Source organism: Etheostoma spectabile, chromosome 20 (genome assembly GCF_008692095.1).
Source record: "Etheostoma spectabile isolate EspeVRDwgs_2016 chromosome 20, UIUC_Espe_1.0, whole genome shotgun sequence".
Lineage (NCBI taxonomy): Eukaryota > Metazoa > Chordata > Actinopteri > Perciformes > Percidae > Etheostoma > Etheostoma spectabile.
Window position 1 is genome coordinate 1,936,904 of NC_045752.1, and position 27,269 is coordinate 1,964,172.

The 27,269-nt window shown below is 41.3% G+C and overlaps 1 protein-coding gene across 4 annotated transcripts in view; it reads right to left on the reverse strand.

The window, feature by feature from the left end:
- syne1b (spectrin repeat containing, nuclear envelope 1b) overlaps window positions 1–27,269 on the reverse strand; it is an 83,122-nt gene that overhangs the window by 4,452 nt on the left and 51,401 nt on the right. For 3 of the 4 annotated variants that reach the window (XM_032500789.1, XM_032500790.1, XM_032500787.1), the window contains 61 exons: window positions 26,926–27,091; window positions 26,628–26,783; window positions 26,359–26,511; window positions 26,037–26,219; window positions 25,754–25,891; window positions 25,275–25,460; window positions 25,001–25,123; window positions 24,689–24,871; window positions 24,229–24,372; window positions 23,721–23,909; window positions 23,355–23,495; window positions 22,902–23,015; window positions 22,644–22,805; window positions 21,980–22,174; window positions 21,734–21,910; window positions 20,579–20,770; window positions 18,770–18,901; window positions 18,335–18,435; window positions 18,039–18,192; window positions 17,825–17,953; window positions 17,562–17,717; window positions 17,090–17,299; window positions 16,840–16,941; window positions 16,623–16,742; window positions 16,337–16,537; window positions 16,000–16,173; window positions 15,485–15,616; window positions 15,029–15,225; window positions 14,413–14,545; window positions 13,768–13,950; window positions 13,457–13,606; window positions 12,913–13,089; window positions 12,606–12,761; window positions 12,332–12,487; window positions 12,017–12,187; window positions 11,663–11,796; window positions 11,325–11,529; window positions 10,598–10,780; window positions 10,351–10,497; window positions 10,102–10,256; window positions 9,655–9,802; window positions 9,475–9,569; window positions 9,099–9,333; window positions 8,586–8,780; window positions 8,332–8,457; window positions 7,955–8,110; window positions 7,052–7,210; window positions 6,630–6,796; window positions 6,333–6,495; window positions 5,730–5,917; window positions 5,476–5,626; window positions 5,156–5,338; window positions 4,807–4,944; window positions 4,401–4,592; window positions 3,931–4,258; window positions 2,993–3,061; window positions 2,048–2,175; window positions 1,565–1,691; window positions 1,199–1,410; window positions 617–817; window positions 357–485 (listed from right to left, as the gene is read on the reverse strand). In XM_032500789.1, coding sequence (XP_032356680.1) covers window positions 357–485; window positions 617–817; window positions 1,199–1,410; window positions 1,565–1,691; window positions 2,048–2,175; window positions 2,993–3,061; window positions 3,931–4,258; window positions 4,401–4,592; window positions 4,807–4,944; window positions 5,156–5,338; window positions 5,476–5,626; window positions 5,730–5,917; window positions 6,333–6,495; window positions 6,630–6,796; window positions 7,052–7,210; window positions 7,955–8,110; window positions 8,332–8,457; window positions 8,586–8,780; window positions 9,099–9,333; window positions 9,475–9,569; window positions 9,655–9,802; window positions 10,102–10,256; window positions 10,351–10,497; window positions 10,598–10,780; window positions 11,325–11,529; window positions 11,663–11,796; window positions 12,017–12,187; window positions 12,332–12,487; window positions 12,606–12,761; window positions 12,913–13,089; window positions 13,457–13,606; window positions 13,768–13,950; window positions 14,413–14,545; window positions 15,029–15,225; window positions 15,485–15,616; window positions 16,000–16,173; window positions 16,337–16,537; window positions 16,623–16,742; window positions 16,840–16,941; window positions 17,090–17,299; window positions 17,562–17,717; window positions 17,825–17,953; window positions 18,039–18,192; window positions 18,335–18,435; window positions 18,770–18,901; window positions 20,579–20,770; window positions 21,734–21,910; window positions 21,980–22,174; window positions 22,644–22,805; window positions 22,902–23,015; window positions 23,355–23,495; window positions 23,721–23,909; window positions 24,229–24,372; window positions 24,689–24,871; window positions 25,001–25,123; window positions 25,275–25,460; window positions 25,754–25,891; window positions 26,037–26,219; window positions 26,359–26,511; window positions 26,628–26,783; window positions 26,926–27,091 — 9,850 coding nt within the window. The remainder of the gene's footprint in view (window positions 1–356; window positions 486–616; window positions 818–1,198; window positions 1,411–1,564; window positions 1,692–2,047; window positions 2,176–2,992; window positions 3,062–3,930; window positions 4,259–4,400; window positions 4,593–4,806; window positions 4,945–5,155; window positions 5,339–5,475; window positions 5,627–5,729; window positions 5,918–6,332; window positions 6,496–6,629; window positions 6,797–7,051; window positions 7,211–7,954; window positions 8,111–8,331; window positions 8,458–8,585; window positions 8,781–9,098; window positions 9,334–9,474; window positions 9,570–9,654; window positions 9,803–10,101; window positions 10,257–10,350; window positions 10,498–10,597; window positions 10,781–11,324; window positions 11,530–11,662; window positions 11,797–12,016; window positions 12,188–12,331; window positions 12,488–12,605; window positions 12,762–12,912; window positions 13,090–13,456; window positions 13,607–13,767; window positions 13,951–14,412; window positions 14,546–15,028; window positions 15,226–15,484; window positions 15,617–15,999; window positions 16,174–16,336; window positions 16,538–16,622; window positions 16,743–16,839; window positions 16,942–17,089; window positions 17,300–17,561; window positions 17,718–17,824; window positions 17,954–18,038; window positions 18,193–18,334; window positions 18,436–18,769; window positions 18,902–20,578; window positions 20,771–21,733; window positions 21,911–21,979; window positions 22,175–22,643; window positions 22,806–22,901; window positions 23,016–23,354; window positions 23,496–23,720; window positions 23,910–24,228; window positions 24,373–24,688; window positions 24,872–25,000; window positions 25,124–25,274; window positions 25,461–25,753; window positions 25,892–26,036; window positions 26,220–26,358; window positions 26,512–26,627; window positions 26,784–26,925; window positions 27,092–27,269) is intronic. The other variant, XM_032500788.1, reaches the window with a different exon arrangement.

Consider the following 27,269-nt stretch of genomic DNA (forward strand, 5'->3'; position numbering starts at 1 on the left):
TCCATAGCATTTAATCAGGATGTATGCCTATGTTTGCCTGGCCTCACTGTTAGTGTCCTAAACTATCTTAAAATAAGTGTTTGGTAAGTAAACCCTATTTTGGTGTATTCATTTTACAGCTTTGAAGGCAGTGATTTGTAATTTACATAGAGATATCATCAGTTAAAATAAATAATATATATCAATTGCTGTCCAATAGAGGGTAACTGGTAACAGGAAAGACAAGATACTGTAGGTGTGGGATGAGCAGCCACTAACTTTTTATGTGGGAGTTAAAATATGACCCAAAATCTCATGAATGATTCTTATATTCGTATTGATAATTTTTATGCACTGTAAAGACTATAGTTCTGTACCGTAAGTGTTTTATGATGCTCATGGAGAGTGTCACTGTCCTGGATGGGGTCAATGGGAACCACCTCATTCCTCCTGCGGTCGATGTTTTCCAACCAGAGCAGCAACCCATGGCTCATCTCGTGGAAGTCCTGTTAGTCAGATGAGGATCAGGAAAGTAGAGATTCAACTGCGTGGTTACAGCTCTATGAAACAATCTAACATTAACATTCAGAACAACTCTCCTAATTTTGAGGATCAAATCATGATGTCTGGCACTTACTTGACAGTGCATGAGAGCTTCCTGTAACAAAGACCTCCACTCGTCCAGTGAGCTCCCCAGTTTGTCCCAGTGGATGTTCATGTCTTTCAGTTTGGCTTGAAGCTCTCGGGACTCCTCTGTGTCTGACTGCATGAACTCAGCACTGCATAGGTTGATGGACATCACAATAGCCTTGCGTTTGTCAAACGCCTTCTGCAGTTCCTGTAGACATTTAATGTTAAGTTAATGAATGCAATCATCCACGGCAACATACAAAGGATGTAACACAAGCATCAAGTTGTTATGTTGAACCTTCTATCAATTTGCAGATAGCCAATTGAGTAGCAGGAATTGCCAACATAGAATTAGGAGATGGCAAATGATTTTAAAACCCCTTTTCATTCAACCAAACCAATATGATGGAAATAATGTTGTACACTTTATTGCAAAAGACTAGATTCTATTTGTTTACAATGCATAATGTCAGCATTCTTACAATTATATATTTTTAAATATGTTTTTAGACAAAAAGAAAGGAAGATGTTACATATCTAAAAGGAAACATGCCATGCAAATGTATTACCAAAAAGAAAACAATAATACCTTGAGCTTTTTGATGCACTGCCCTATTGTCTGGATATCCGTGCAGAGGTCCAGCCTCCGCTGCTGCTCCAGCTCTTCCTCTGTCTCTCCCAGCCAAGTCCAAACTTTGTTCAGGTCAGAGTTCAGCTGCTGCCACTGCTGCTGGTTCTGCTTTGTGCGCATCTCTTTGCTGAGGTCCTGAGCCTGCAGGAGCTCCCAGCGCTCAATCACTCCTTGATTGCAGGGTGTAAGAAAAAGATTACATACTATGTAAGCTAAGTTCACCCACTGAATCCCATTTTGCATTGTTACTTTTCATATACATGAATTTAAATGTATGGTAATGTAGGATATATGCATGCAGACTAGGTTGGGGTACAGTACTACCTGATGTCTGAGACTCTGAGCTACTGGGATCTGCCAGTCCAGACACCACATCTTCCTCCTCCTTCAGCTCTGAGCCCATCCTCTTCACTGTGTCAATATTGCCCCGGCACTCACCAAGCAGCCTCATCTACAGAATGGATGTGTGTTAGGTTACAGGTTACACATACTATTTTGTATAGTGCAATCCATGTTAGCAGATTATGTTACATGTTTCAAGATAAGACATACAATTTAACCTTATGACAAAGAATTTTAAACTGGTATATCAAGTAAGTCTCTGACGGTGAAAGTAATATTACTGACTGGTGATAAGCTAACAAAATATGACTGGACATTATTTAAAAACATAAATAAACAGTTTTTAGGTCTGCATATCAGTAGACAAAACCAAATTAATGATCACTTTATGTACAGTTCGGTGTAACAAACAAGGTTTCATGAAGTGTTTTTTTGGCCTCATTTAGCTCTCAGAGTAACACATACATATCCCATATACGACGCATCTAGTTCTGTGCTTGTGGGTGTGCGGCTGCGGCTGCTGTCCGTTTGCTGCAGGTGGAAACGGCTGGCATCCAGAGAGTGAATATGCGAGTCCGTAGAGGCAGCCTCTCCTGTAGACACAACTTCAACTGGTTATTTTTGCAGATTATGTTCAAATATTGTAATGGTTAATTGAAATGCTCGCTACAACCCAACAAAAGATGAGACCCCGTTCAGACAGAGAAACACAAGACGTGGAGAGCAAAGAATGGGTTAAAGAAGTAACTAGAAATGCAGATTGATTTCCCCAACACTTGTCACTCATGGTGCCAGTTGCAGTTAGACAAGTGATCGTGGCCGCATTTCCTGAAAAGTGTAACTTTTTTCCACCTCACACACTCAGCCTCATTGCAGTGTTATCCTGTCCTGCTTGCAATGCATCCTTCATTTGAAATACAGAGTTTTAAGCATTGATATGCCTCTGTGTGAACGGAGCCTATTAAAAGTTTACTTTAAACAAATCTGCAAACCCTTCAGAAAGAAGTTCAGACTTGTTCATTGTGACAATAAGACAACATGCTTTTCTGAAACACAATAAGCACATCAAAAAAATCTGAGGAGGTTAGAGACACGGCACACCACAAGTCAAACAAAAGTAAGGAAGCCATTTAGAAAGAAGGGTTAGGCTGAATTCCATTTCAGTTCTGCTGAATTAGAAACCAAAGCAGAACTAGTGAATTGACAAAATAAAAATGGAATTGACCCTATTCCCCAGTGTTAGAAAGTGTTGGCATTGATTACAGTGTGTGCCCAAAGTGTGTGTAAGAGAGGAAATCAACACAAATCAAAGTCCAAGCCAGTGAATAGGCTAGAGTGTAGTGTCACTCAGTGTGCAGCTGTTATTTCTAGCCCCAAGCACTTGGCATGCTGAGGTCTGCTGTTGCCTACCAGTGGAGGACCTCAGTGTTTGTTCTGTAACTTTAACATAGGCCTCTGGGCTCTCTGGGATCACTACATCTGGAAGAAACATTATACAGTACACACATTCAGCAGTGGCATTACACTGTTTGACCTCATGAACTAATTTGACCTGGTATTCACCTGCTGTTTTTAACCTTGTTTGATGCATCATGAGATAGAAGGAGTTTGCCAGTTTTCTGTCACAGGAAAATACACTGTGACAAACTGATGTGTGACAAACCTTACCCATCCAGCAGCTAAAATAAACCATGTCAAGTATTAGCAAATACGTCTTGGTCCATGGCTAAAATCCAAATCCCAGCTCATGATTTGGATTTTAGCCATGGACTTGCTTAGTTTTGCTAATAATTAGTTCCTGTAGATAAACTCTTATTTTCCGTCTCCTCACGAAGAACAAAGGCCAATGGAGGCCATTGAACTGCACCTTAGTATGTTTGACATTTAGTGTCTTGCTCAAGTACACTTCAGCTGGACTGATGCAAGAAATTCTAAGATGATTAATTGGGCAATGAGGAAGAAAATATTTTTCTGCTACACATATTTGAATTATTTTTTTTGTTCCAGTCTGAATTATTGACAATTCAACTATTAACAATTATTCAAGTGAAATTACTCAAGTGAAATCGACCTAAGACATGGTGAAACAGATCACAACCCAAAGACTTGTGCAACCTGTGACAAGATGTGGCAACTAGAAACTTGCTTTAGGGATCACAAAAGGTTCACCAGAAGGTTGGGAACCACTGGATTAAAGGATGCTCTCCCCTCTTACTTAAAACTATCTGTTTTCTACATCTCAAAAAGAGCTATCATAGCTCATGCACCAACAATTACAAGATCGTAAAAGTCTCAATTATCTCTTTAACTTTAATATAATGTAATGCTGTCTGTGTTTGGAAACTAACCTGACAAGGCTGATGCAGGCCGCTGGAGGAAGTCTCCCTCCTCACTCTGCTGCTCTCTCAGGGCCCTGCTGGCACTCTCCAGCCCGCGGCTCAGGTCGTAGTCATGGTCCCACTCCAGGGGAATGGAGTCCACGCTGGCTGGGGTGTCCCTGCCCGAGCGCTCAGTCCGGAACTGGGCTGCCAGGGAGACTGAGCGGCCGGAGGAGGGCAGTGGTGACAGGAAGCCATCCCCCAAACGTTCACCCCATGGTAGGCTGGACAAATCACCAGGCTCGTCCAGTTCCAGCTCGCGATCCGAGAATGACACTTCGGTATCATCATCTGCAAGCTGAAGAAAAACATATACATAACAACAGTTTGAGCTGATGATTTGAGTTGAGATGACATTTAGACCCTTAATTGGTGCCTCAAATCAAGCCACATAGAAATGTGAAATCTTTGCTCTCAATGCTCTCAATCTCTGGTCTTACAGGAAGCCGAATGAGCTTCTTGTAGTAGCGCTCCACACGACCAAACACTTCCTGGCAGTAGCGCTGCAGCTCTTCCAGCTCCTCCTCTATGACAGCAGCATCAAGAGGCTCGTTCTTCTCTATCAGCGCTTCTCCCTGGTGGAAGATGTGTTCGATCTTGGCTGTAGTGAGGGAGATCTCCTGTTGGAACGACTGAGGGACCAGAGGAGGGAGAGAACAGATGAACAAATTCTGTTTTCATGCTAGATACAAGGTCTGCTACAGAAATAAAATCTTAAGTGTGCAAGACAATCTCAAGTGCCAAAACCTAAAACTATATACACACATAATCAATATAAATGAAAGAAAGCATGCTTTCCAAATACTTTTCAGACCATGTAGGTCTGGACCATTGAGACAAACCCACCCTGAGTTGTTTGATCTTGGCCTGAATGTCACACTCGGAGAAGTGTTCAATGTTGGTCAGCTGCAGGTCCATCTCTGTCAGCCATACCAAGATGCCGTCTCTGGCTGTCTCAAACTCCTCTCTCTGACTAATAAAGTGCTGCACATTTGAAATAGAGATGCTGCTGTTAGAATGATCTACACTTTTACATGGTGCAAGTATAATGTATGTAGTATAAATTAAGCTTCATTAGTCACTGGTTTAACACATCCCACAGATGCTACCATGATCTAACATAAAAGTGAGAAAAAAATGTAAGAATGAATTTAGATTTGAATAAAAAAAATCATGAATGTAACAATGCATGTACCTTAAGCCTGCGGAGGATGGATGCCACCCTCTTCTGCAAGTTGTCCCATCGCTGATTGGCATCGTGAGCCATCTCCCTCAAACGACAGGAAGAGTCAGTGCGGTTTTCTCTGGCGAGGCGGCGGTATTGCTTATTGATTAACTCCAGCTGGGTTAGGCTCTCGTGAACTTGCCTCTGGAAGGCCTACAGAAACATACAATTTTATTATTATGGTATTAAGCAACAGCACCATCTATTGGGTCAAGAAAAAAAATATATTTATCATGTGACCTGTCTCAGTTTAGATTTTACACAATTTACACAGAATACATTTGCAATACCTCAAATTTCTTAAGTTCCTCCTTGGCTATAGTGTACAGTACACCAGAGGAGTTGGGCAGAGCAGCAGTCTTTTCTGAAGTGGCCAGCCACTCCTCAAATCTTGCAAAGTCATCTAGGAATTTCTGCCATAAACGCCATGTCTCCTCAATCCTACCAGAGAAAAAATGTAAAATGATATACAATAATAACAATGACCTGTTTTCCATCCATACTATCCACTCTTTTTGTTTTCATCAAACATCTGACATCTTACTTGAGTCTCCTCTCCATAGACAAGGCACAGATGCTCCTCCAGCGGCGATCAAGGCTACGAGTCGCCTGATGGATGGAGTCACACTCTGCATCGGTGGCACAAGCATCGCAGTCGTGCAAAAGCACCTCACACAGATTCAGTACGGACGCCACTCCTGTACTGTGCTTCTCAATGTCACGCTGAAGCTCCTGAGTGGTGAGAAAAAGGAAAGAGAGAGTGAGTATAAGTCTAATAATAAGGGCTGCACAGGGAGGGAGAGAGAGAAATAGGTAAATTATAATGAAATATACAAACAATGACTTTTGATGAGTTGATTTAATGAAAAAGAGTTTACAATATTGATTAATAACTGTAATAGTTTGACATTAAAGAACCACAACATGTATTAATTCACAAAACAGTTCTTGATTTAGCTGTCACATTAAATGAGTGCTTCTTTGAGAAAATTGAGAATTTGAGAAAAAAGAAGAAAACTTCAAAGAGTAAAGAGTAGAATTCAATACCTCCTTGTGAACAACAACTTCTGAAAGTGAGCAGTGCTTGTTTGAGGTTGCATGTTATTGTAGTAGAATAGAATTGATACAGCACTATGCTTTTTGTTACCTGCTGCAGATCAAGTTTCCTCTGAATCTCCTGGAAGTCACAGGAGTCATAGGCGATGGGTTTAGACAGCTCGGTCTCAATGTGGGCCAGCCAGGATCGAAGGCTGCTCATATTCTTATCCAGCTGCTGCACGGCCACCAGAGTTTCTCTCAGCTTCTTCACTCTATTACCATAATCCATTCAACTTTGTCAGTACACATCTAATGCAATACATCCAGAAAGTGTTGAAAAACTGTGATGTACTGAGACAAAGTACAAGCCCTTTTGAGCTACTCAGGTGTGAATGTGTGTCTTTACCTGGCTCCGATAAGATCCACAAGGTGTTGCCAGCGGTCACTGACTTTGTTGAGTTTTTGACCAATTTCAGCAGCTTTGCTCTTGTGACTGGCTCTAGCCAGGCGCTGTCCCAGCTGGTGCAGCTGCAGCTTGTTCTCATCAGCCACAGTGATCTCCTCCTGGTAGTCCTGAGACACAATGCAACCCAAAAAGAGTGTGAAGGCAATTTAAAAAATATTATATATAAAGAAAACACAGATAGCAACATGGTAATATTTAATTTCCATTGTCATTTTATTTATTTTTATTGGGTCTTGTTTTTTATTTTCTTGTGAAGCAAGTCTGTAAAATGTGCTATAACGTATATATATATTATAACGTATTATAAGTAGCTTGGCCATATCAGCATTTTTGAAAACAACGAACAGTGTACTTCTGTTTACCTTGCGGAGCTTCTCGATCATCTCCTCAATGCTGATGTCTCCATTTTGGGAGACCTTGCTTTCCATGTTGGTGAGCCACTCGCAGATCTCCTTGTACTTTTCGTTAAATACAGTCCACTCATTCAGCTTCTCACTGACCTGCTGCCTGCGCATTGACAGCTGCAGAGGCACAGCAATGTACATTCAGTTAAGTGCATCTCTGTGCAAATTGGAAAGAATAATCAATCAATGCATGTTAAATTTTAACAAAAGTGCATTTATGTCAAAAAGGCTCAAACGGAAGTAGTGTTAGAGAGAACTGCACCATGACTGATTCATTTGCACAAAGCAGCAGAGTGTGTGCTTCAGTGTTTCCTGTGGGTGTATTTTATCTACTCTGCACAGGATGCAACTGGAAACAACTCTAAACCTTGAGGTTTTGCAAGCAAAAGCAAATGCTCTCCACAGGAAACTGTAAAATTAAAGTGAAATGCAAAGTAATATATTTTCTTATTGTTTTAGTTATACTATGAATTGAAAGTCTGTGTGTGAACATTCTCTATCCATAAGATTCAGTTGCATTTCTAAAACCAATTAGACATATAGATAGTCTGTCTTTTATGCATATGATAGTAAGCTGTATTCGATGTTGGCAAACTGACACCAACAAAACCAAAGTATAACAGTTTTATGATCACGTTTGACACCAGTACCACCTTTTGGCATCTCAAGGAACTGCAGAGACAAGACCAGCGTTTCACATAGTGACACCTACAAGTGGTTAATACTCTGTGATACAGGGCGTAGTTGTGATGTTATTGTCTATAGTTTTATTTTAAAAATGCTCCAGTAGCTGATAAAATAACTAGTACACACTATATTCATAAAATCATCTATGCACATGTACTGTGTGGTGCACTGTACCTGGTGGCAGATTTCGTCCCATTGTCGATGCAGCAGCTCAATTCGCTCCTGCAGGACAGACAGGTCCTCAGGACTGATGTAGCAAGACAAGGACTCTCGCAGTACAGTCAGATGGGCCAGATCCCCAGTCCAGCCATCAAATTTGTTCTCCAGGTCCTGGTATTGAAACAAAAGTAATATTATTAAAACATTCAACATTCAATTGAATGTATTTCAAAGGCAGCTATACATATTAGTTAACTTATTTAAAGAAGTCTACAGTGATTGCAAACTTTTTATGTCAAGGTCTCCAAAGCAAAGTTGAACTGCAGCCTTGAGTTATTGGTGAGTGTGTAAAGTTTTGTTTGTGAGTTTTGTAAATGCTTCAAGGTTGTTACCTTGCAGCGCATCTGCTCAGCCTGCAGATCCTCTTGGTGATCAGGAAGAGGCTGAGAGAGCTGCCGTTTGAAGGCTCGAAGTTTTTCCAGTGATCCACCAATACCTCTCTCACACCTCTCCCAATCCTGCACATGACAAAACAATGGTTGCAACTGCATTAGTACTATATAACTTGGAGTTTAATAGCAAAATAATAGTAATTTTGACATCTATTTCTGTATTAGGACAGTGTTTGTCAATTTGTCTTTTTTACCTTTAATAAGGTGGCAAGCTCTTTTTTCTGTTCATCCAGGCAGGAGCTTGCGTGTTTCCATCGCTCCTGAATATCAGTAAGCTCTGCCTGCAGGGCCACCTCCGCCCGGCTATCAGCCGACAGGAGCAGTTGTTTGCCTGCCTCCACTGTTACGATGTAGCTGCCCTGCTGACGCTGAAGCACCTTTTCCCTCAACTGACCAAGAAAAGCACAGTCACACAGACCTGTCAATCTCCTGCCCAAACAACAAATTGCTCTTACTGTTTCCTCTTTTGGAGTATCATATAGTTGGCTCTAGCTGTAGCTCAGTGTTTTCTGAGTAGGTTTATTCTCTCTTCATTAATCAAGATTTAGCTATTTTGCCAGGATCCACCATAATACTTCTTAGTCACCATGACAAAGCTATATGTCTATTTTGAAGAGATTAGTGGTGGACTTAACACAAAATGTATTCTGTCCAGCACCATCTAGATAAATCTGAGATGTGTACTTTGTAAGCTTTACATTCTGTACCTGAACAGCATCCAGCATTGAGCGAGCTTGTTGCAGAGGGACTGTTGCCCCTGCCTGAAGGGCTTCTGCAGGGTGGGAGACCTCCACCAGCCATTTGCGCAGCTTCTCCACCATTTCTCTGTAGCGCTGCCACTGGCGGATCAGACCATCAATAATTCCCCTCCTCTGTTGAGCACGCCGCACTACGCCCTGCCACTGGTTACTCAGGAGAGCCAACTTCAAGTTGAATTCATGTCTGCAGGAGGGGGAAGTAATAGGATTGTCAAAAGGAAGACTTTGACAATCAATTTTTTTGTCTTGCAATCTTCTATTCAGAGTAATATTGGATAAAATATGAAACTAACAGATGAGAAACAATGTATTTTTGTGCTCTTACCTGTCATCCACCTGACCCTGCTCTAACATCCTCTGTCCATCACTAATAATAGAGTGGAGGATCTGCTGCCGACTGAACATCTCAGTTTGGAATAACTGGAAGGGAACATATTGATGATTATTAATGAATAAATTAAAAAAACAGCTGTTTCAGTGTCCTTTACTTCAAAGGGACTCTTACCTCGTGAGCTTTTTGCTGCTCCATCAAACTCTGGTAGTTCCCAGAAATTTCCACCGTCAGATTCTCTTCCGTTTGGACCAGGAACTCCATCCAGGTTTCACACTTCTCCAGGAAAGTCTGCTGCTGCAGCAGGAAGGACTGGAGTTTGCTGCAAAGTACCAAAAAAAGAAACAAAATACATCAATTTGATGTCCACCAATTCCATCATCTCAGTTACGTAAAACATTGGCCTTTACTGAACATCATTAAGGTTGTGAGGTTTTTTGCGCCAGTCCCTCTGTTCAATCTCATCAGTTTTAACTTCTGTAGCGTGTCATAAAACTGTGCTGGGATGGGATGTATTTAAACATTTATTTTCAGAATGGATATCCAGCATTTTAACCACCTTTGGGAAAGGCTTGCACATTTCTTATTTTTACATTTACCAGATCTTTTTATGTGTTATACCTGAATCTCTCTGTGGCCTGTGCTGAGGTTGTTGACCAGCTCCTGTTGAGATTCTGCATGCGTTTGATCTCTGAATCGTTGAGAGGGAGTCGGTAACCAAGCTCATTGAGACGCTCCAGTTCAGGAGCCATACTGCTGAATTTCAGCATGAGCCTCTGTAGAGGACAAGAGAGAAATGTTACATTTCTTAATTACAGGTTAATCAGTTGATTATTTCAACTAATGGACAAAAGGAAAAAACAAACAAACCTTGAGCTCCTGCATGCGGTCTAGGAGGACTGTGGGGTCAGTGGAGCCATTGGGATCGTGCACTTTCAGAGCCTCCTCAGCTTCAACTATCCAGCACCCCAGTGAATCCAGCTGATCGTTGAAGGTTTCATAGTCTTGAACTCCAGTCTGGTGTGAAAGAGAAACGTCAGCCGCCAATAAGTGTAAAATTCATGATTCTTATTTGACATTGAAGTCTAAACTGTTTGTTGTAATTCCTTTTCTGTACCTGCAGTGTGGTGAGCTGTCTGGTAAGAGCCTGTTCCACAGCAGCCAGCCGTTGGGTGAGAGAGAGGTGATCTGACTGGATGGCAGATGCTGCAGATGTGTCCACCTGCTGTTTCAGCTGATCTCCCAGTTGTTGGAGAACCTGCAGGGAGGCCTGAACCGGAGCTTGGGACCGGAGCACCTCCTGAGACAAAGCACACATACAATTTAAAGTAGAGTAGTAGTAGAATAGAGTATCTTTTCATTCAAAACTAAAACAAAATAAAAAGAAAGTAATGTAAAAAAGGTATATGCATCAATTGTTAGCCACACAGGGACATTTGACATTATTTAAACTTTCACCTGAGGAAAATAAACAAAAATCTGCTAAATGTTTGAAAGCAATCATGTTGCAGCAAAAAAAAGAAACATACAGCCTTTTGCAGTAGCTTTTAACATTTGTTAACCTGGTTTCTGATGTTTAAAGTGTTGTTTTGTTTCCCTGTGATTCACTTTGGTTGTTGTTTGGTTGTCTATAAACTTGTTATTTATGTATTTGAAATTGACCCTGTTCAGCAGTTTGGTCAACTGTTGTTGTTTTGCTATAGAAATACAAATTGACATTGACATTATTTCACTACATGTTGCATACTGGCTTTCTTAAGAAGGTCTTAAAATAGAAACATAATACTGAACAGATGTTTAGATGCAGATTGAGTCAACAGTGGCATAGCTGTGGCCTCACTCACGCTGCATTCTTGGATCCAATCGGACACTTCCTCGTCAGCAATGTCCTTGCTGCAAGCGAGCTTGAGGAGCTGGTCTGCCTTTTCCTCCTGCAGCTGAATGCTGCTGAAGCTCTGCTCATAAAGCTCCTTGTAGCGCTGCCACAGCTGAAGCAGGGCTTTGCTGCTTCTCAGACGCTCTGCAATCTCCTCCAGTAAACCAGTCCATCTGGGTGCAAATATGACATGGATCAATGTAAGGGATAATAAAAACAATACAAATGTCTCAATCAGTGATGCTAAAGCAGGTGCCTTGACAGCTAAAATGCCTACAATTTTACTTTTCTCTATTTTAAGATCACCTTGCATTGACATCCTTAAGGGCGTTGTTGAGAGAATCTGACACTGAAGGGTGACACTCCCTCAGCAGTTGGTGGATCACAGCACCAAACTTTCTCAGACTGCTCTCCTGTTTCTCGAGTTCCTCTTGCAAATCCTTAAAAGATGACAACACAGTGCTTAATTCAACAGCAATGAAAAATTGTGGCTAACACCAAATTTAGAAACATTCCCATAATGAAAAATATAATAAATGTCATCTTCATCGCAACAAGATTTCAGAAACACATATGCAATCAATGTAAACAAATTTCTCTAGATGACTACAGGCCAGCTGACAGGTATAATAAATCAAACACTTCTTCGTCCTAACATACCTGCAGACTTTGCACCTGCAGCTGAACAGCCTCCAGGGAGCCTGTGAGCAGGCGGAAACGGGATACAGAGTACCTTCCTTCCATCAGGTAGCCATTGATCTCTTCTGAAGCTCGCTTGTATAGACTCCACTGATCCAGCACTGACTTCAGGCTGATTTTTAGTTGTCCTATCTGTGAAAGGTGTAATAAAAAGCAGTGTGAGTGACATTGAGTAAATTCACCAGAAAAGAACAAGAAAGAGCAGAGTAGCGTAGATAGATTGGTTTAACTGATGTATCAAAAAAAACAGAGTGGAAAGAGAACAGGCAAGCTTACCAAGTGATCCAGGTTAGCCCAGGTGTGATTGACACCCTGGAGTGTCTCCATGACGATAGCACAGGCCTCATCAGTCTTGTTCTGGACGAGGGCACAGCCCTGCTCCTCCACCCTCTCCAGTTCTTTCTCTTTTTCCTTAACCAACTCTTCCATTTCCTAAAAGTTATTAGTTTTCACATGATAAAAAACATGGACTAAAAAGGGTGTGATCTTAATAATAACAGCATGTACGGGTATAACCTGTATTGATAAATCAGTGTTTATAGCTGCATACCTGGCAGTCTTTGAGAGCATTCTGCACAGATGTTAAATCCTCTATCCGGTGTTTCCTCTTTAACCTTTCTTCCTGAGTTGCCATCCAGGACTTCATGGACTGAACGCTGCTCTCATACTCCAACCACATATCCAAAAGGCTCTCAAGGAACTGGATCTGTAAGAATTTCATACAAATTAAATTGTAACATCCTCATTTTGCATTAATAAATGACAATGGTTGTTATTCTGAATTGCCCTATGGGGATGACTAAACTATTCTATCTATCTAGTTTTGTATTAACCAGTTTCAGCGCCTATGGCCTCACCCTCTCATTGATGCGGCCTTGTAGGATCTGCCAGCGTCGGTTCATTGCTCCCAGTCGCTCAGCAAAGTCAGTCTTATCACTGCGTTTGCTCTCCACGTCCTGACCACTGATCTGCAGCACTGATTGGTTGACAAAGTCCACAGTCAGCTGCTTACAGCTTAGATCTACTCTGAAACCCTGAGTTGGAGGAAACAACAGTAGATTTCCAATTAAAATTGCATTACATCATCCTTATCAATCAGGTTAGTCAGTGTACGTACAATAAATACTCAAATATGCAATAGAGAACATGTTTAAACAAATCTAAATTCTGGACGTACACATATGGTCTTATATAATTTGATTTGTAGCTGAAAAAATATAAATAAGTTTGAAAACCCTAAAAAAAAAAAAAAACTTTTACTTCCTTGAAATGCATGAAATACTACATACAAATGTATGTAGCTGTCACATATTGTCCTTCTATCAAAAAAAATCACATTAAACACTTTGTAAACAAAGTCAAAAGTTTCATGAACCTCTAAATCTGTATGAAGTCCACTACCTTGTATTTTTGCAAGTAGTCCTGAATCACATTTGACCCCACTGCACTCTTGAGGTTTTCTTCATTCTCCTCAATGACATTCTCCATCAATGATATCCAGTTAAACAGCTCAGATATGGCATGGCGGGAGGCCAACTTCTCCATTTGGATCTGAAAAAAAAATTAAACCCATTGGACCAGCATGTTAAACATCCAGGAAGACAAAAACTCACATGCTGCCTTGTGTGATAACGTCAGTATTTGAGTGAAGCAGCAGAAAGGGTAATCCTATTTGCTGTTAGCCTGTTCAGTCTGGCTGACTGTGACCATACCTGATGCAGCTTCTCCTGGACCACTGGGATGCGTGTAAGCAGCTCAGTCCATTGAGTGTCAATGCGTGCCAGATCAGACCGCAGCACCACCGTGTCCACTTTCTTCAGACGCAGCAGCTGGTTGCCCTCGGTTAGTACTGAGCTCTTCAGGCTGGACTTGCCTTCAACTTCCTTTGAAAACTCCTGAGACAGACAGTGACAGGAATCAACAGCTATTATGCAATCAAAGGTATATTTGATATTATGATATTATATACTACACTTTTTGCTGATGAAACAGCAAGATTGTTACTACTATTATATCCAAGTACTACTACCAACACTATTACAATTATAGGAAATACAACTTACACTAATAATTACACTTAAAAAAGCCATTATTTTACAGTCTTATACCAGCTATGCTGTAACATTGTGAATACAGTGCATATTATATTATGTGTATATATATTATATTATGTGTGTGTGTGTGTGTGTGTATATATATATAGCTCTATATGTAGTATGGTGGCTCAGTTGTAAGCACCATTGACTCAAGCAACAAGGACCTGTATAAATCTGCATAAATGTTTACTAGTTATAGCACTGTTCCTTGAGAAGAGCTGGAATTCCCGGATCAATACAGGTACAAAACTGTGGCCTTACAAGAAAAGCAGAGAGATGGTCTCTGACAGTTTCCAGCTCCTGTGGGACTAACACCGCCTGCGTATTCCAAAACTCCAGACGCTCCAGAGCCGACTGCAGCCATTCGCTAAGCTCTGCACACTCCCTCTGATACCTAGAGAAAAACCACAACTTAATCATAGAACAAAGTGATTTCTGATAATAAATCACTTGTACAGTATATCTGCTTAAGTGTTGTTTTGTGCACTCAGCTGCCCATCTTACAGACCCTTCTAAAGATAATGCTTTTCAGGGTCTCTATTAGGGGTCACATATCATCACAATTATTGTGATTTTAAACATATTGCAATACTCTGCGATAAAATTGCATTGTATAACCTTTTTTCCAACTTCTAATTTTTCCCTATTTCAAATGATGTCCCCAAAAGGAAACTTTGTCAACATCTATTTTGTCTAAAAAGATACATTTATCTGTTTGTTCATATCACTTTAATTTTATTGCTGTAAAATGGGATTGTGAAGCAGACAAACTGCCACTGAAAATATCAAGATACTATACTGTATTGATTTTTTCCCCCACCCCTAGCCTCTATGGGATATCATTTGTATTTGATTTGTAAACAATTCTGTTTCTGACCTGGTCCAGTGTTTGAGGATGGCCTCCAAGCGCTGTAGCTCCTTGTTGACCTTGCTGGTGTTGTTGAGCCAGTGTTCCCCCAGCAGAGTAAGTTGGTTCTCCAGTGCGGGACAGCACACCGCCAGCAAGAGATGTTTGCCCTCATCCAGTACCTGGTGAAGCTTGTGCTGGTACTCTGTCAGTCTGCCCTTTAGACCCTTTACAGAGAATGGAAAGGGGCAGGTGGACAACAAAATCTTTAAAAAGTGACATTGTAGCTAGAGCGACACCAGCTGAGAAGAGTTGGGTGAAGAAACTGAGAGTGAGAGTGTGTGAGTGAATTAAATAAAAGTAAAGCAAATCTTCCCAGAGTAAAATCTATACCAAGAAGTTCAAAGAGGAAAACAAATGCATGTGTGCTGGCTTCTGGTCCCCATTATGCCATATTCTAAAATTTGCATTGATGACACTTTGTACCTGATACAATGAAATCCTGTCCATTAGTCTTTCTTCAGTCTCTTCCACCAGGCCAACGGTCGGGATGTTTCCTTCAACTGCCTCCAATTGGCAGTTCAGACTTTGGTAATCTTGCAATAAGCGGCACCAAGTCTAACAAAAAAAAACACACACATTGAATATTTCAAATTGAAAAAGCTGGCAAGTAAACCTTAGATGAAAACCACTCTAGCAACTGCTGTGCTATCCTATTATGGAGGAAAAAAAAGGCTTTCCAGTAAATTCTCTGTAAACTAAGCTTTTTCAGCTTTAGTTTTCAAGCAGAGGTAACTTGAGAGGTTTTTCCACAATTTATAAATAAATATTCCTTTTCATTTAGAAACATACAGTATATTGACAAAAAAACGTTTTTACATATTGTCCGGGACAGGAAAATAAGCATTTCAAATACTGACATAGTCAGATTTCCTTTCATTATGTCAGTATGCTTCCAAAAGAAAAATAATGGTTAACACACATAGTATTTTATATCTCACCTCCAGGATACACTCGAGCTCAACTCCTTTACTGTGTGCCTCTTTGAGGACGCTCTGAGCCTCAGCCAGTGTCTCCTCCAGGGCCTGACTCTCTTTGGGAAGCATCAGAACACTGATTTTTCTGAAGTATGTTTCTGTTAAAATCATATGGGACTCCAGACCCTGGAAGAACTCCTAGAAAACACAAAAACACACAAATAAACACACCAATGAGCAGTTATTTTTCTCTCAGTAGTGTTGCAGACACACACATGCCTTAGCTGTGGCTGTGTTTAATGTTTAATTATAAATATTACTTAAGCCTTTCTACTTTAACAGAGCGGCAAGTTGACCAAACCTTATGTTTGTCCAGGTGATTCTGGACTTCCTCGACAGAGCTGACAACTATCCTTTGATCAGCAGCCATCTTGTCTTTAGCTGTGTCTACCAGGTCTGTCAGATCCTGCAAAGCACGCTCGTACTGCTCTTTTAGAGCCATGCTCTGGTTCAGCCCACTGCGCCGGGAACCCACCGTCATCACCAGCTCCTCATAGGAATCCTGAAAACACACACACAAAGAACAGAAATAGGTAAAACCTAGACTGAGCAGCTTTTACTGCATGGTTTTCAGTGATGTACATTACCTGGAGTTTTAGTATTTTGTTTGCTGATATCTGATCCGCCTGTAGTGTTGCTCCTCTGGTTTTGAGCTCCGTAATCCTCTGTTCAAAGTCTTTCAAGCTCTCCTCTGCACAGGCAATAACCTAATGGACATTCACAATCATTTTTTTGTTCTCTGTAAGTTGAGAGAAAAGCGGGGTGTGTTTGTGTGCATGGATGTGATGCTAAAGCTTTCATTACCTCTAGTTGTTTTGAGGCTGGTCTATCCATGGCTCCAGCTAAGGCCTGTAGGACCTGGCACTTGGTCTCAATTAAAGCAGTTTGGAGAAGCTGCAACTCAGTCTTTCAAGACAATTTATAGAACATTTATAAGAATCAACATCTCCTGAAGAGTGATTAGTTCTGCAAATGTTTTGTTTTTATAGTGGTCATTTTTCAAGAAAAAATAAAACATTCTTGAAAAGCAACAAACACAAAATATTAGGCAAACCTGGTGGGCTGTGAGCTCATGTGCTCTGGTCCTCATGTGGTCACAGCGTGTCCCCAGAGCACAACCCAGAGCTCCTAATCTCTCTTTTAGGCAGTCAAGGTTGTCCTCAAGCAGCGATTGGTCCTCTTGTTTCAACACTGAAGACCCAGCTAACAGAGCCTGGCTGAGCTTTACCTCCTCTGTGACATGCCTCACATCGTTCTCTAAGATCTGCAGGAAAGATCAAAAACAGTTCAGGAAGATTTAAAAAATACTCAACTGCAAAATGACGACTATTATGCAGATTATATCCATACAGCAGAACTTTTCAAATATCAGCCACAAACTGTATCAGTAATCAACTTCCTACAGAGATCTAATTTATTGTCAAATGAACTTTAGGAAACTTTCATTGATATTAACATGCTCATATGATTTGCTATAAAACCTTCTGCAAAAATGATAGAAGCTGCACAAATATGCCTGAATGTACCTCCTGCTTTTGAAGCTGGGTGTCTGCATTTTCAGCCAGCAGCACTGAGCCTGAGAAGACGTTGTTCTCCACACCATCCAGCCAAGAGGAGGTGGATGAAACAGCTGTGTAGAGCTGCTGTTCCATCTGCGCCACCTGTGCCTCACCACCACTGGCCTATGTACACACAAGAGTGTTGCAAATTTCCGTGGAACATATTGAACTACATATTTCAATGTTACAATAGAATGGCATTATAATGTACAATAATGTTATAGAAATACCTGAGTGGTCATGTCCTCTATTGTTTGTCTGAAGCTATCATACAGATTATTCAGGGAAGATTTGTCAGCTTGTGTTTCTCCTTTAAACAGTGTTCCAGCTGTGGTCACACGAGAAGCCCTGGAGTATACCTGCAGAAAAACAACGGAACAGGTCAATGCACTTCACTTCCACTGCTGCTTAATACTAACAATAACAACACAAAAAGGTTTATACTGGCTGTTTGTGGTCCTGCTCCAGGGTTTTCTGCAGGAGCTGCAGCTTAGTTTTGAGCTCTAGTCTGAGGCTCTCCCATTTCTGCCTCATCTGCGCTCGAGCAGCCTGAGATTCCCTCTCAACCAAAGCTGCTGGTGAAAATGACTCTGTTGTACTGCACGGGGACAGAAACATGACTTAATAAATGCTCAATTTATAGTCTGCTACAGGAATCATTACAGATGTTAACTGAACATTTTACTAATTAATTTGAGTTAAATGTATAGTATAATAGTTGTAAAATAATTGTAAAATACCTGGCACTGCTGGGCGAGGCCTGCTGGATAAGGATCTCCTCTCCTCTGCTTGCCACTGACTGAAGCAACTTTTTCTGTTCTGCGAGCTGCTCCTCCAGTTCCTAGATAGCAAACCATTTACTGTAAATTGGAGTTTGTATGATATAATTAATTTGCTTCTGACACACTGTGCGGTGCTACAATGATGTCAAAGTATTTTAATTGTATTTTATAAACATGAGATTATCATTGTATTCTTCAACAGTTTGATAGTAAAAATATATCTTTTCACAGCAAGTGTGCTGTGTGATAGTGGCAATAAGTTAAAAAACAATTGACAACAACTCATTTGAGAAAGGAGATTTTAATTGTAGTATCAATAGCCTGGGGCTGCCTTTTTGCTATGAAGACTGAGCACTATAAAAAAGTAAACAAAACAAATATGCGAAAATGTACCCTCTGTCTCTGCAGACTGTCCTGGTGTTGCAGGGAACGTGTGGTCCTGGCCTGGGCCAGCCAGTCCTGCACACTGGGACTTTGAGAGAGGCTAGAGTCTGATTCACTGTCCTCTTGTTCCTGCAGCGAGTCCTAAAATAAAAATAAAATATTAAGGAAACACATCCGCAAGGAAGAAGCAGGAATATCAACTGCATTAACTCAATTTTGGGTCACAGGTTTTGCAAATTTGTCATAGGGTGTAAAGAAATACTGAAACAAAGAGCTGTCACAGAAAAGCTATTAAGGACAAACATTTATTATTCCCTTAGCTGGTTTGACATCTTTTGTTTTGCTTGTTATGCTGACAAATGTACTAGACACTTACGTAGGTCAGCCTATTGTATTATGATGGTCTTATACACTCACCGGCCACTTTATTAGGTACCCCATGCTAGTAATGGGTTGGACCCCCTTTTGCCTTCAGAACTGCCTCAATTCTTCGTGGCATAGATTCAACAAGGTGCTGGAAGCATTCCTCAGGGAGTTTGGTCCATATTGACATGATGGCATCACACAGTTGCCGCAGATTTGTCGGCTGCACATCCATGATGCGAATCTCCCGTTCCACCACATCCCAAAGATGCTCTATTGGATTGAGATCTGGTGACTGTGGAGGCCATTTGAGTACAGCGAACTCATTGTCATGTTCAAGAAACCAGTCTGTGATGATTCCAGCTTTATGACATGGCGCATTATCCTGCTGAAGGTAGCCATCAGAAGTTGGGTACATTATGGTCATAAAGGGATGGACATGGTCAGCAACAATACTCAGGTAGGCTGTGGCGTTGCAACGATGCTCAATTGGTACCAAGGGCCCAAAGAGTGCCAAGAAAATATTCCCCACACCATGACACCACCACCACCAGCCTGAACCGTTGATACAAGGCAGGATGGATCCATGCTTTCATGTTGTAGACGCCAAATTCTGACCCTACCATCCGACTGTCGCAGCAGAAATCGAGACTCATCAGACCAGGCAACGTTTTTTCCAATCTTCTATTGTCCAATTTCGATGAGCTTGTGCAAATTGTAGTCTCAGTTTCCTGTTCTTAGCTGAAAGGAGTGGCAAACCCGATGTGGTCTTCTGCTGCTGTAGCCCATCTGCCTCAAAGTTCGACGTACTGTGCGTTCAGAGATGCTCTTCTGCCCACCTTGGTTGTAACGGGTGGTTATTTGAGTCACTGTTGCCCTTCTATCAGCTCGAACCAGTCTGGCCATTCTCCTCTGACCTCTGGCATCAACAAGGCATTTCCGCCCACAGAACTGCCGCTCACTGGATGTTTTTTCTTTTTCGGACCATTCTCTGTAAACCCTAGAGATGGTTGTGCGTGAAAATCCCAGTAGATTAGCAGTTTCTGAAATACTCAGACCAGCCCTTCTGGCACCAACAATCATGCCACGTTCAAAGTCACTCAAATCACCTTTCTTCCCCATAATGATGCTCGGTTTGAACTGCAGGAGATTCTCTTGACCATGTCTACATGCCTAAATGCATTGAGTTGCCGCCATGTGATTGGCTGCTTAGAAATTAAGTGTTAACGAGCAGTTGGACAGGTGTACCTAATAAAGTGGCCGGTGAGTGTAAATATGGTGGTTCAAGAGTAAATGTTCTTTATGGTGCAGTTAGACAGAAAACGTCATCCTGTGAGGTTGAAAATGTTTTAATCAACATTGTGAGCAAGGTACCAACAGTAGGGACTGAGCCTAATGTGGTATTGTAAAAGTTTAGCCTCACATGACAACATTGAAAGCATGATGCCACCTCACCTCGATGTTGTTCCGCCTGTCCTGAAGCATCCTCTGCAGCTCCAATAGGCTGCCCTTCAACATGCGTATCTTCCCAGCCAACTGCTCGGCTTCCTCTCTGGTCTTTGTCCGGCCCTCCAGCAGCAGGCTCTCACTGTGCATGGACAGCTCTGACAGGGCCAGCACCTTCTCTTCAATCTCCAGCAGCATGTTCTGCAGCAGCAGGAGGAGAGAAGCCAGCTCAAACATGGTAACACGTCACACCACCTACAGCAGTCCAACAAACGCTCCAGACATACAGGGGGCCAGGGTCTGGCTGAACCCCCCTACACCACAAGCTTTCCCCAGCTACAGGACAAGGAGAGCTCTCCCTCAGCTCTCATCCTTGGCCCACCCCTCCAGCCTCGCCTCCTGTGCAACATATTACCACTAATCCTTCACGGTCCATGCTCTACAGGATACATGTTCAAGCACACATTCAAAAGTAACGCTTGTGTGCAGAACACCATTATAAGTCTAGACAAGCTAACGATGCCAATCAATGAACGGTGATCCAAAGTTTGAAGAAACATTTGTTTTTAAACACCATTGCCACTACTCTGCTATTGATAGCTCCAGAAGGTCTTTCAAAGGCTAAGAGTGTAACTCCACATACTGCCTTACCCTCCCCGTTCCCTAGGATTCACCTACTTGGATATTCTAGCAGCTTTATCACCAACACCAATCATGGCAGCAGGATCTATTAATCGTCTTAAAGCCACAACCCCTGAGTATTCCGCCCTATGCAGCTAACAACTCTTGTCAAACAGAGACATCTGCATAATCTTCTTAAGACTAGTTGTACACGCTTAGGAGCCTAGCCATCTGAACGCCCCTTTAAATGGCTCTAATACTCTTGTTTACCCACTGAAAGGTTCCGGTTCTCCTGGGATCCGGGAAACAAAACATTAAAGTATGAGACAAAGATTAATAATCAACAGGCACATTTTCATTAATGTGCTAACCAGAGACAACACATAGAAAACAGTATTCCAGAACACCGTATTGCCATTCCCGCCAATTTGCTATGACATATTAAGCAACCTCATATGCATATTCATAAATTAATTCATTTGATAATTCCAATTAACATGTATGCATCCCTTGCTCTGAATGAACAGCAGGGGGAGCTCTTACCTGACATTCAGCAAGCTGATCCTCCATAGCTGTCTCCTCTAGAGGTCTAGGTTCAAGGAAGAAGGTTACAGAACTGCGCATTCTGGTCAACCACAAGTCCAGTTCCTCTGCTTTGGTGTGATAGAGCTGTATGGCCTCTTCCTGCTGCTGACCCTCCAGGCGGTCACTAATGCGCTCCTGGGGCAGAGCACAACTATTAGCTACTATTAGTAGTAAAAAAACTTTTGCAATCTTCACAAAGAGTACCTCCAATAGCTGCTGTTTCCCTGAGGCCTTCATGTGGATGGTGGCCATCCTCTCAGCTAACACAGCAAGGGAGGAGTGCATGGCCAACTGGTCAGCCACGTCTGAGTCCACAGCATCAGAGGCCAGATCCTCTGTGAAGCTTGTCTGCAGCCTGTCGATTTCCTCCTGCACACTCTGAATCTCTTCTATTAGACCCTAGAGTGAACAACTTTGTTATAGGTGTTGCATGCTGTATATTGACTGACTTCATTTTCATTTCTAAGTTTGTTAAAGGGAAGTATTATCTTTTTGATGTTTGCAGATACTGTGACTGTTACCATACAATAAATATCACAAATTCAAAATTTGGATATAGGAGCAGTAATTCCCTTTTCAATCCATTTAGTGTGACAGCAATGTGATGTTGAGAGAAAAAATGATTTACTGGGATATTATAAATACAGTCCTGTCACAAGGTGACAAGAGTGGCTCCAAATGTGTTTTCTACCGACATGCATCATTAGCAAAATATATTTTTTATGTTTGACATAGTTTGAAAGTATACTTTGCATTATCATGAGTTCTTACATTACTTTGGAAGTCTGACAACTCCCTACCCTGTCATTATGAAAGCTCTCTTTCCATCAAACCTTTTAAAAACCTTTATTGTACTTTAACAACTCACCTCCTGTGCCTTAATGTGGTTATCTGGGCTTTTATCTGCCTCCAGAGGCTCACTCAGTTTGGCCTCCAGAGCCTCCATTTGAGAGGAGATTGACTGAAGTGAACCCTGGTAATACTGTTGCTTTTCCAGAGCTTCATAAAGAGACCTCTGCTTCTCGCTGATCTGTTGGAAGACCAATTAAAACAATGTAAAAGAGCTAATCCTGAAAACACGATAACAATCATTGGGAACCGTTGACGCGTTGTATTATATACATACCACATTTTTTAATGTCTCCCATGAGCGCTGCAAGTCATCTAAGTTGGCCACAGACTCAAACGTTGGGTCATATAATTCTTGGATTGGAGCTCTTGTGAGAGTTCCTCTTCCCATCTAAAAACACATTCAAACAGTGCCATTACAAATTAGTGATGAAACGCATGGCAACCAGATAGAACTACACTTATAAAGCCCCTAATTCATTGTTAGTCATGATGAGCTTGCAGGTACAGGCAGAGAATAGATATAGATTATTACTTTCCTTGGTTCAATTTTGACTTCTGCATTAATTGAATTGAATCAATTGAGAGTGCTTAGTTGAGTAAACAGGACAGATTAGAGAAATTATTTATGAATTTATTTATTATTTGAACATAAAAAGTATATGCAATTTTGCTGTTAGACCAAAATGATAATAAAAAAACTATAAAGAGAAAGAGGGAAGGCAGATACCTTGGTTATAGTGGCTTCAGTGTAAGTGATGGGAGAAGGAGAGCGACAGACAGGAGGAGAAGAAACCTCACTGTTAGTGCCCTCCTCCCCAGACTCCTCTGTTACAGGAGACAGGAGTGTGTGACAGCGGCCAGCCATCATCTGACAAGCCATGCAAGAAACATTAACAGAAAAGCAGACATGCAAGGTGGATTGGGAAAGATTAATCATATGCGATTTGTTTGTTTTTATATGAAATTGGCACAATGCACTTTTCAAAAATACACATCAGTCAAATTAAATCAAAAAACCCCTTTAGAATGCCATCACCAATAATGCAAACAGATTTGTCAGAACTATATTATGTGGTTTATTATGTTCTCTAACCATGACAGCTTGTGCTGAAGATTTTTTTGATTTCTCCCCATCCATCTCCTGCAGCCCCTCTGGAGGCCCCTCCACATCACTCACGGTCAGCAGCATGGTGGCATGCTTGGCCTTCACTGCCAGCATCTTGCATTTTGAGTTTAGTGAGGCAATCTGCTCTTGGTAACCTTTGATCTTCTGGGCCAGCTCCTATTCAAAATACAAAATGTGCAACTTATTATAGGGCTATGAGGAAATTTTACCTATAACACCACAGTACAGAGGATTGTAGTCAGTTGAATAGATTGTATAGATAGATAGAGATCAAATCAGTGTCCCTTTCTGTGTTCAATTCACATGTTAAGTTCTTGTCTATGTTGGTTACCTAGAAATTTATAAAGACATGCAAGCATGTCATACTTTATTTGTTATGCTTGTGTTAAACTGATGACTATTAAGGGTTCCTTTCCTTCAATTCCATTCTTCCTGCTCAGGAGAAGTGGTTTATTTGTGAATTAATGTTATATACTTCATGGTGAAGGATCTGGGCCTGCAGCTCCTGGATGTTGTTTGTGGGGATCGGACGGTCCTGAATGACACAGTGTGCTTCCTCTATCAGTCCCTGTAGGTCTCTCACTTCCTGTTCATATTGCTCGTACTGCACCACTGCTTCCTAGATTTAAAAACATGAAATTGCTTTGGTAAGGTTAGATGAAAAGTAAAACACCTCCAAAATGTTTTGGTTCTTTGGCAGAATTTAAAAAGAGTAAACCTCTCAAAATATGGAGAAAACTATATGAATCTCTCAGTTTATGCGAAACCTTTTTAAATCATCAAGCTTGTTTACTTGGCAGCACTGTGACTTAAGTTGCTAGCTGTGCCCTTCTACAGACACTATGCATTGCATATTATTCCAGAATGCAGGACAATATGACGTTACTACAATATGAAGTCACTGTGTTTTTCAGCAATAATGCCCCCTACTGTACCTGTAGGATGTTGCATTGCTGAATGGCCACATGCTGTAACTGACTGGCCTCTTGCTGCAGATGCAGTGCTGTGCGACAAATGGCAAGGTTGGGCATCACTTCCTCTGGGACCCGCAGAGCAGTCTGACACAGCTGCACTGCCTGCACCTGCTGCTTTAAGCTCTCCATATCTGCCAACAGACGCTGCAAAAACAGGGAAGGTTTACATTGTGTGAAACTGCTATAATGTGCAAAGTAAGGATCCGAGGTGCTTTGTGACAAATGACAGGCCATATCTTGCTTGTCTAGCTTATTTTCATGTGGCATGGTTACCTGTCTCTGAGCCAGTTGTTCTTTGAGGCTCTGGCGTGCCAACTCTGGTGATGTCAATGTAGCTTGGACCTGCTCCAAAGCAACATGTAGGGCCTTAACTTCATACTCCAGGGCTTCCATACTCTGAAGACACATTGTAAATGAGTCAATTATACAGTATATTAATCACAAGGTATGAGCTATAAATATGCTTCTTGTCAAATATAATAAAACAGGAAGAGAAGGCAATTCATAAACATTACAAACAAGTAATAGATGACAAATCTTTTTTTACCATATCTGCATCCTCCAAGCTCTGCAGTCGTGTCTTGATGCATTGCTGAAGCTCCTCAGTGTGTCGACTAAGTTCACAAACCTGTTGGCTCATGGACTCGACCTGCAGCACCTCAGACAGAAGCTCCACTTTTTCTGCCATTGATTCCAGGTCTCCATGGAGTTCCCGGGACTCACGAAGGACAGCCTAAAGCACATGGCAACAAGGCAGTGGATAAAAGGCACTTGTGGTATAGCCTCTTTTTTGGATTTCTCGGCAACCCGTGTAATGTGCGCAAAGGTAAAAATCCTGACGCGTCTGTGAACTGTGTGTGAATAAGCATGAGTCAAGCTCAAATCATGTCCATCCTTTTATCTTTCCTTTTATAAATAATATGGAGGGAAGAGAGACCAATAACACTTTGTAAAAAAGCTAAAATGTCCTGTCTGTTAACTATCACCATTGAACTTATGAGGATGCTCTCTGGACCCCCAACTCACCTGGTAAAGCCGTATCTGCTCCTGCAGATGAACAGAGGAGTTCCAGATGATGTTCGCCCTCACCAGGCTTTTGGCTTTCTCCGACCACCTCACAATGAAGTCTAGCATCTCATTATACTCATCTAAATAGCAGACAGCCTGAAGAACCAAGATATGACAGAAGCCGCATGGTTAAAGCACAACACAAACAAATAAAGTATGCTTGCCAGTGTCACATTTTTTAAATGCTGAAGCATAAAATAAAACAACATTTGCATTTGTAAAGGGGACCTGAAAAGCCAACCTTTTTAAGCCAGTTGTTCCTACAGTCTGCTAGCCGTGTTGTGTGGTGATGCATCTCTGACAGTTTGCTGATGGAGTCACTAAGCTGTTTGGCCAGCAGAGGATTTCTGCGGCCAAACTCTTGTACAGCAGCATCCAGTTCTGAAAGGGTGCGACCACAACTGTCCAAGTCCTCAGCCATGCTCTGAGAAGAGGAATGCAACATACATCATTTTTTAATCCTGATTATTTTGTATCTATAAGCCTTGAAGGATAGTATTTCTAAACCAGCTGTAGTCAACTATATGTCCACAGTTAGACCAAGCTGAAATAAGTTAACCCACCTTGACTTCTTCTTTGGCATGATCAACATCAGGAGATTTTTCTTTGAATTTAGCTGAGATTGCTTTGAGCTTCTCGGAAATGTCATGGATTCTAGAGCTGAAGTCCTCTTTTATTTCTCTGATTTTCTGAATTTCTCTCTCTTTCGAAAGAACCTAAAACATATTAAGAAATATTCATGACTACTTTACATCACAATTTAGATGATACAACATTTAAAGAGTCTATTAAGGTCTTTTTTACATTGAAAGCTTTTCAAATGATACCGTACCTGATCTTCAATAGCACCCAATGCAAGTGAGACCTCAGCCAACTGCATAGAGATTTCAGAGGGCAGTATAGTGTAGAGGTCCAGGTACTTGCTCTGTTGCTGCTCTGCTAATTTATCCACGTGCTGACGATAAGTGATCACTTCTCCATGTACAACCTATAATGGAACAAATGGAGTACCCATGTAACTTTTATTAGAAATAATAATATTCAAATAGAAGTGTCCTAGGGCTGACTCAAAGATAAAAGAAGATGGAAGAAGAAAGATGCTGTTTCCTTTTTTTAGATGTAAGATATACCTCAAGCTCCTGCAGCAGAGAATCAATGTCTGGTGTGGGATTGAGAAGAAGCTCTCTGGTCTCCTGAATCCAGGCTTTTACAACACTAAGTTCCTTCTCCACTTCCTCTCTGTCCCTTAGTTCCTGAGCTGCTTGTGCCCGCTTTGTCCTAGACTGTGTCAGGAGGCTGGAGGGCAAAGACAAAAAAAACTCTACTGAAGTTCTGTATAGCAAAATATAGGTAACCTGATTTAATTAAATAGAAGAAAATGTTATGTTTTCTAAAATCAAAATATTAAAAACAAATTGCTTTTATTTTGAATTTTACTAAAACATCTCAATTAAAACAATACTACTGGTTAGAC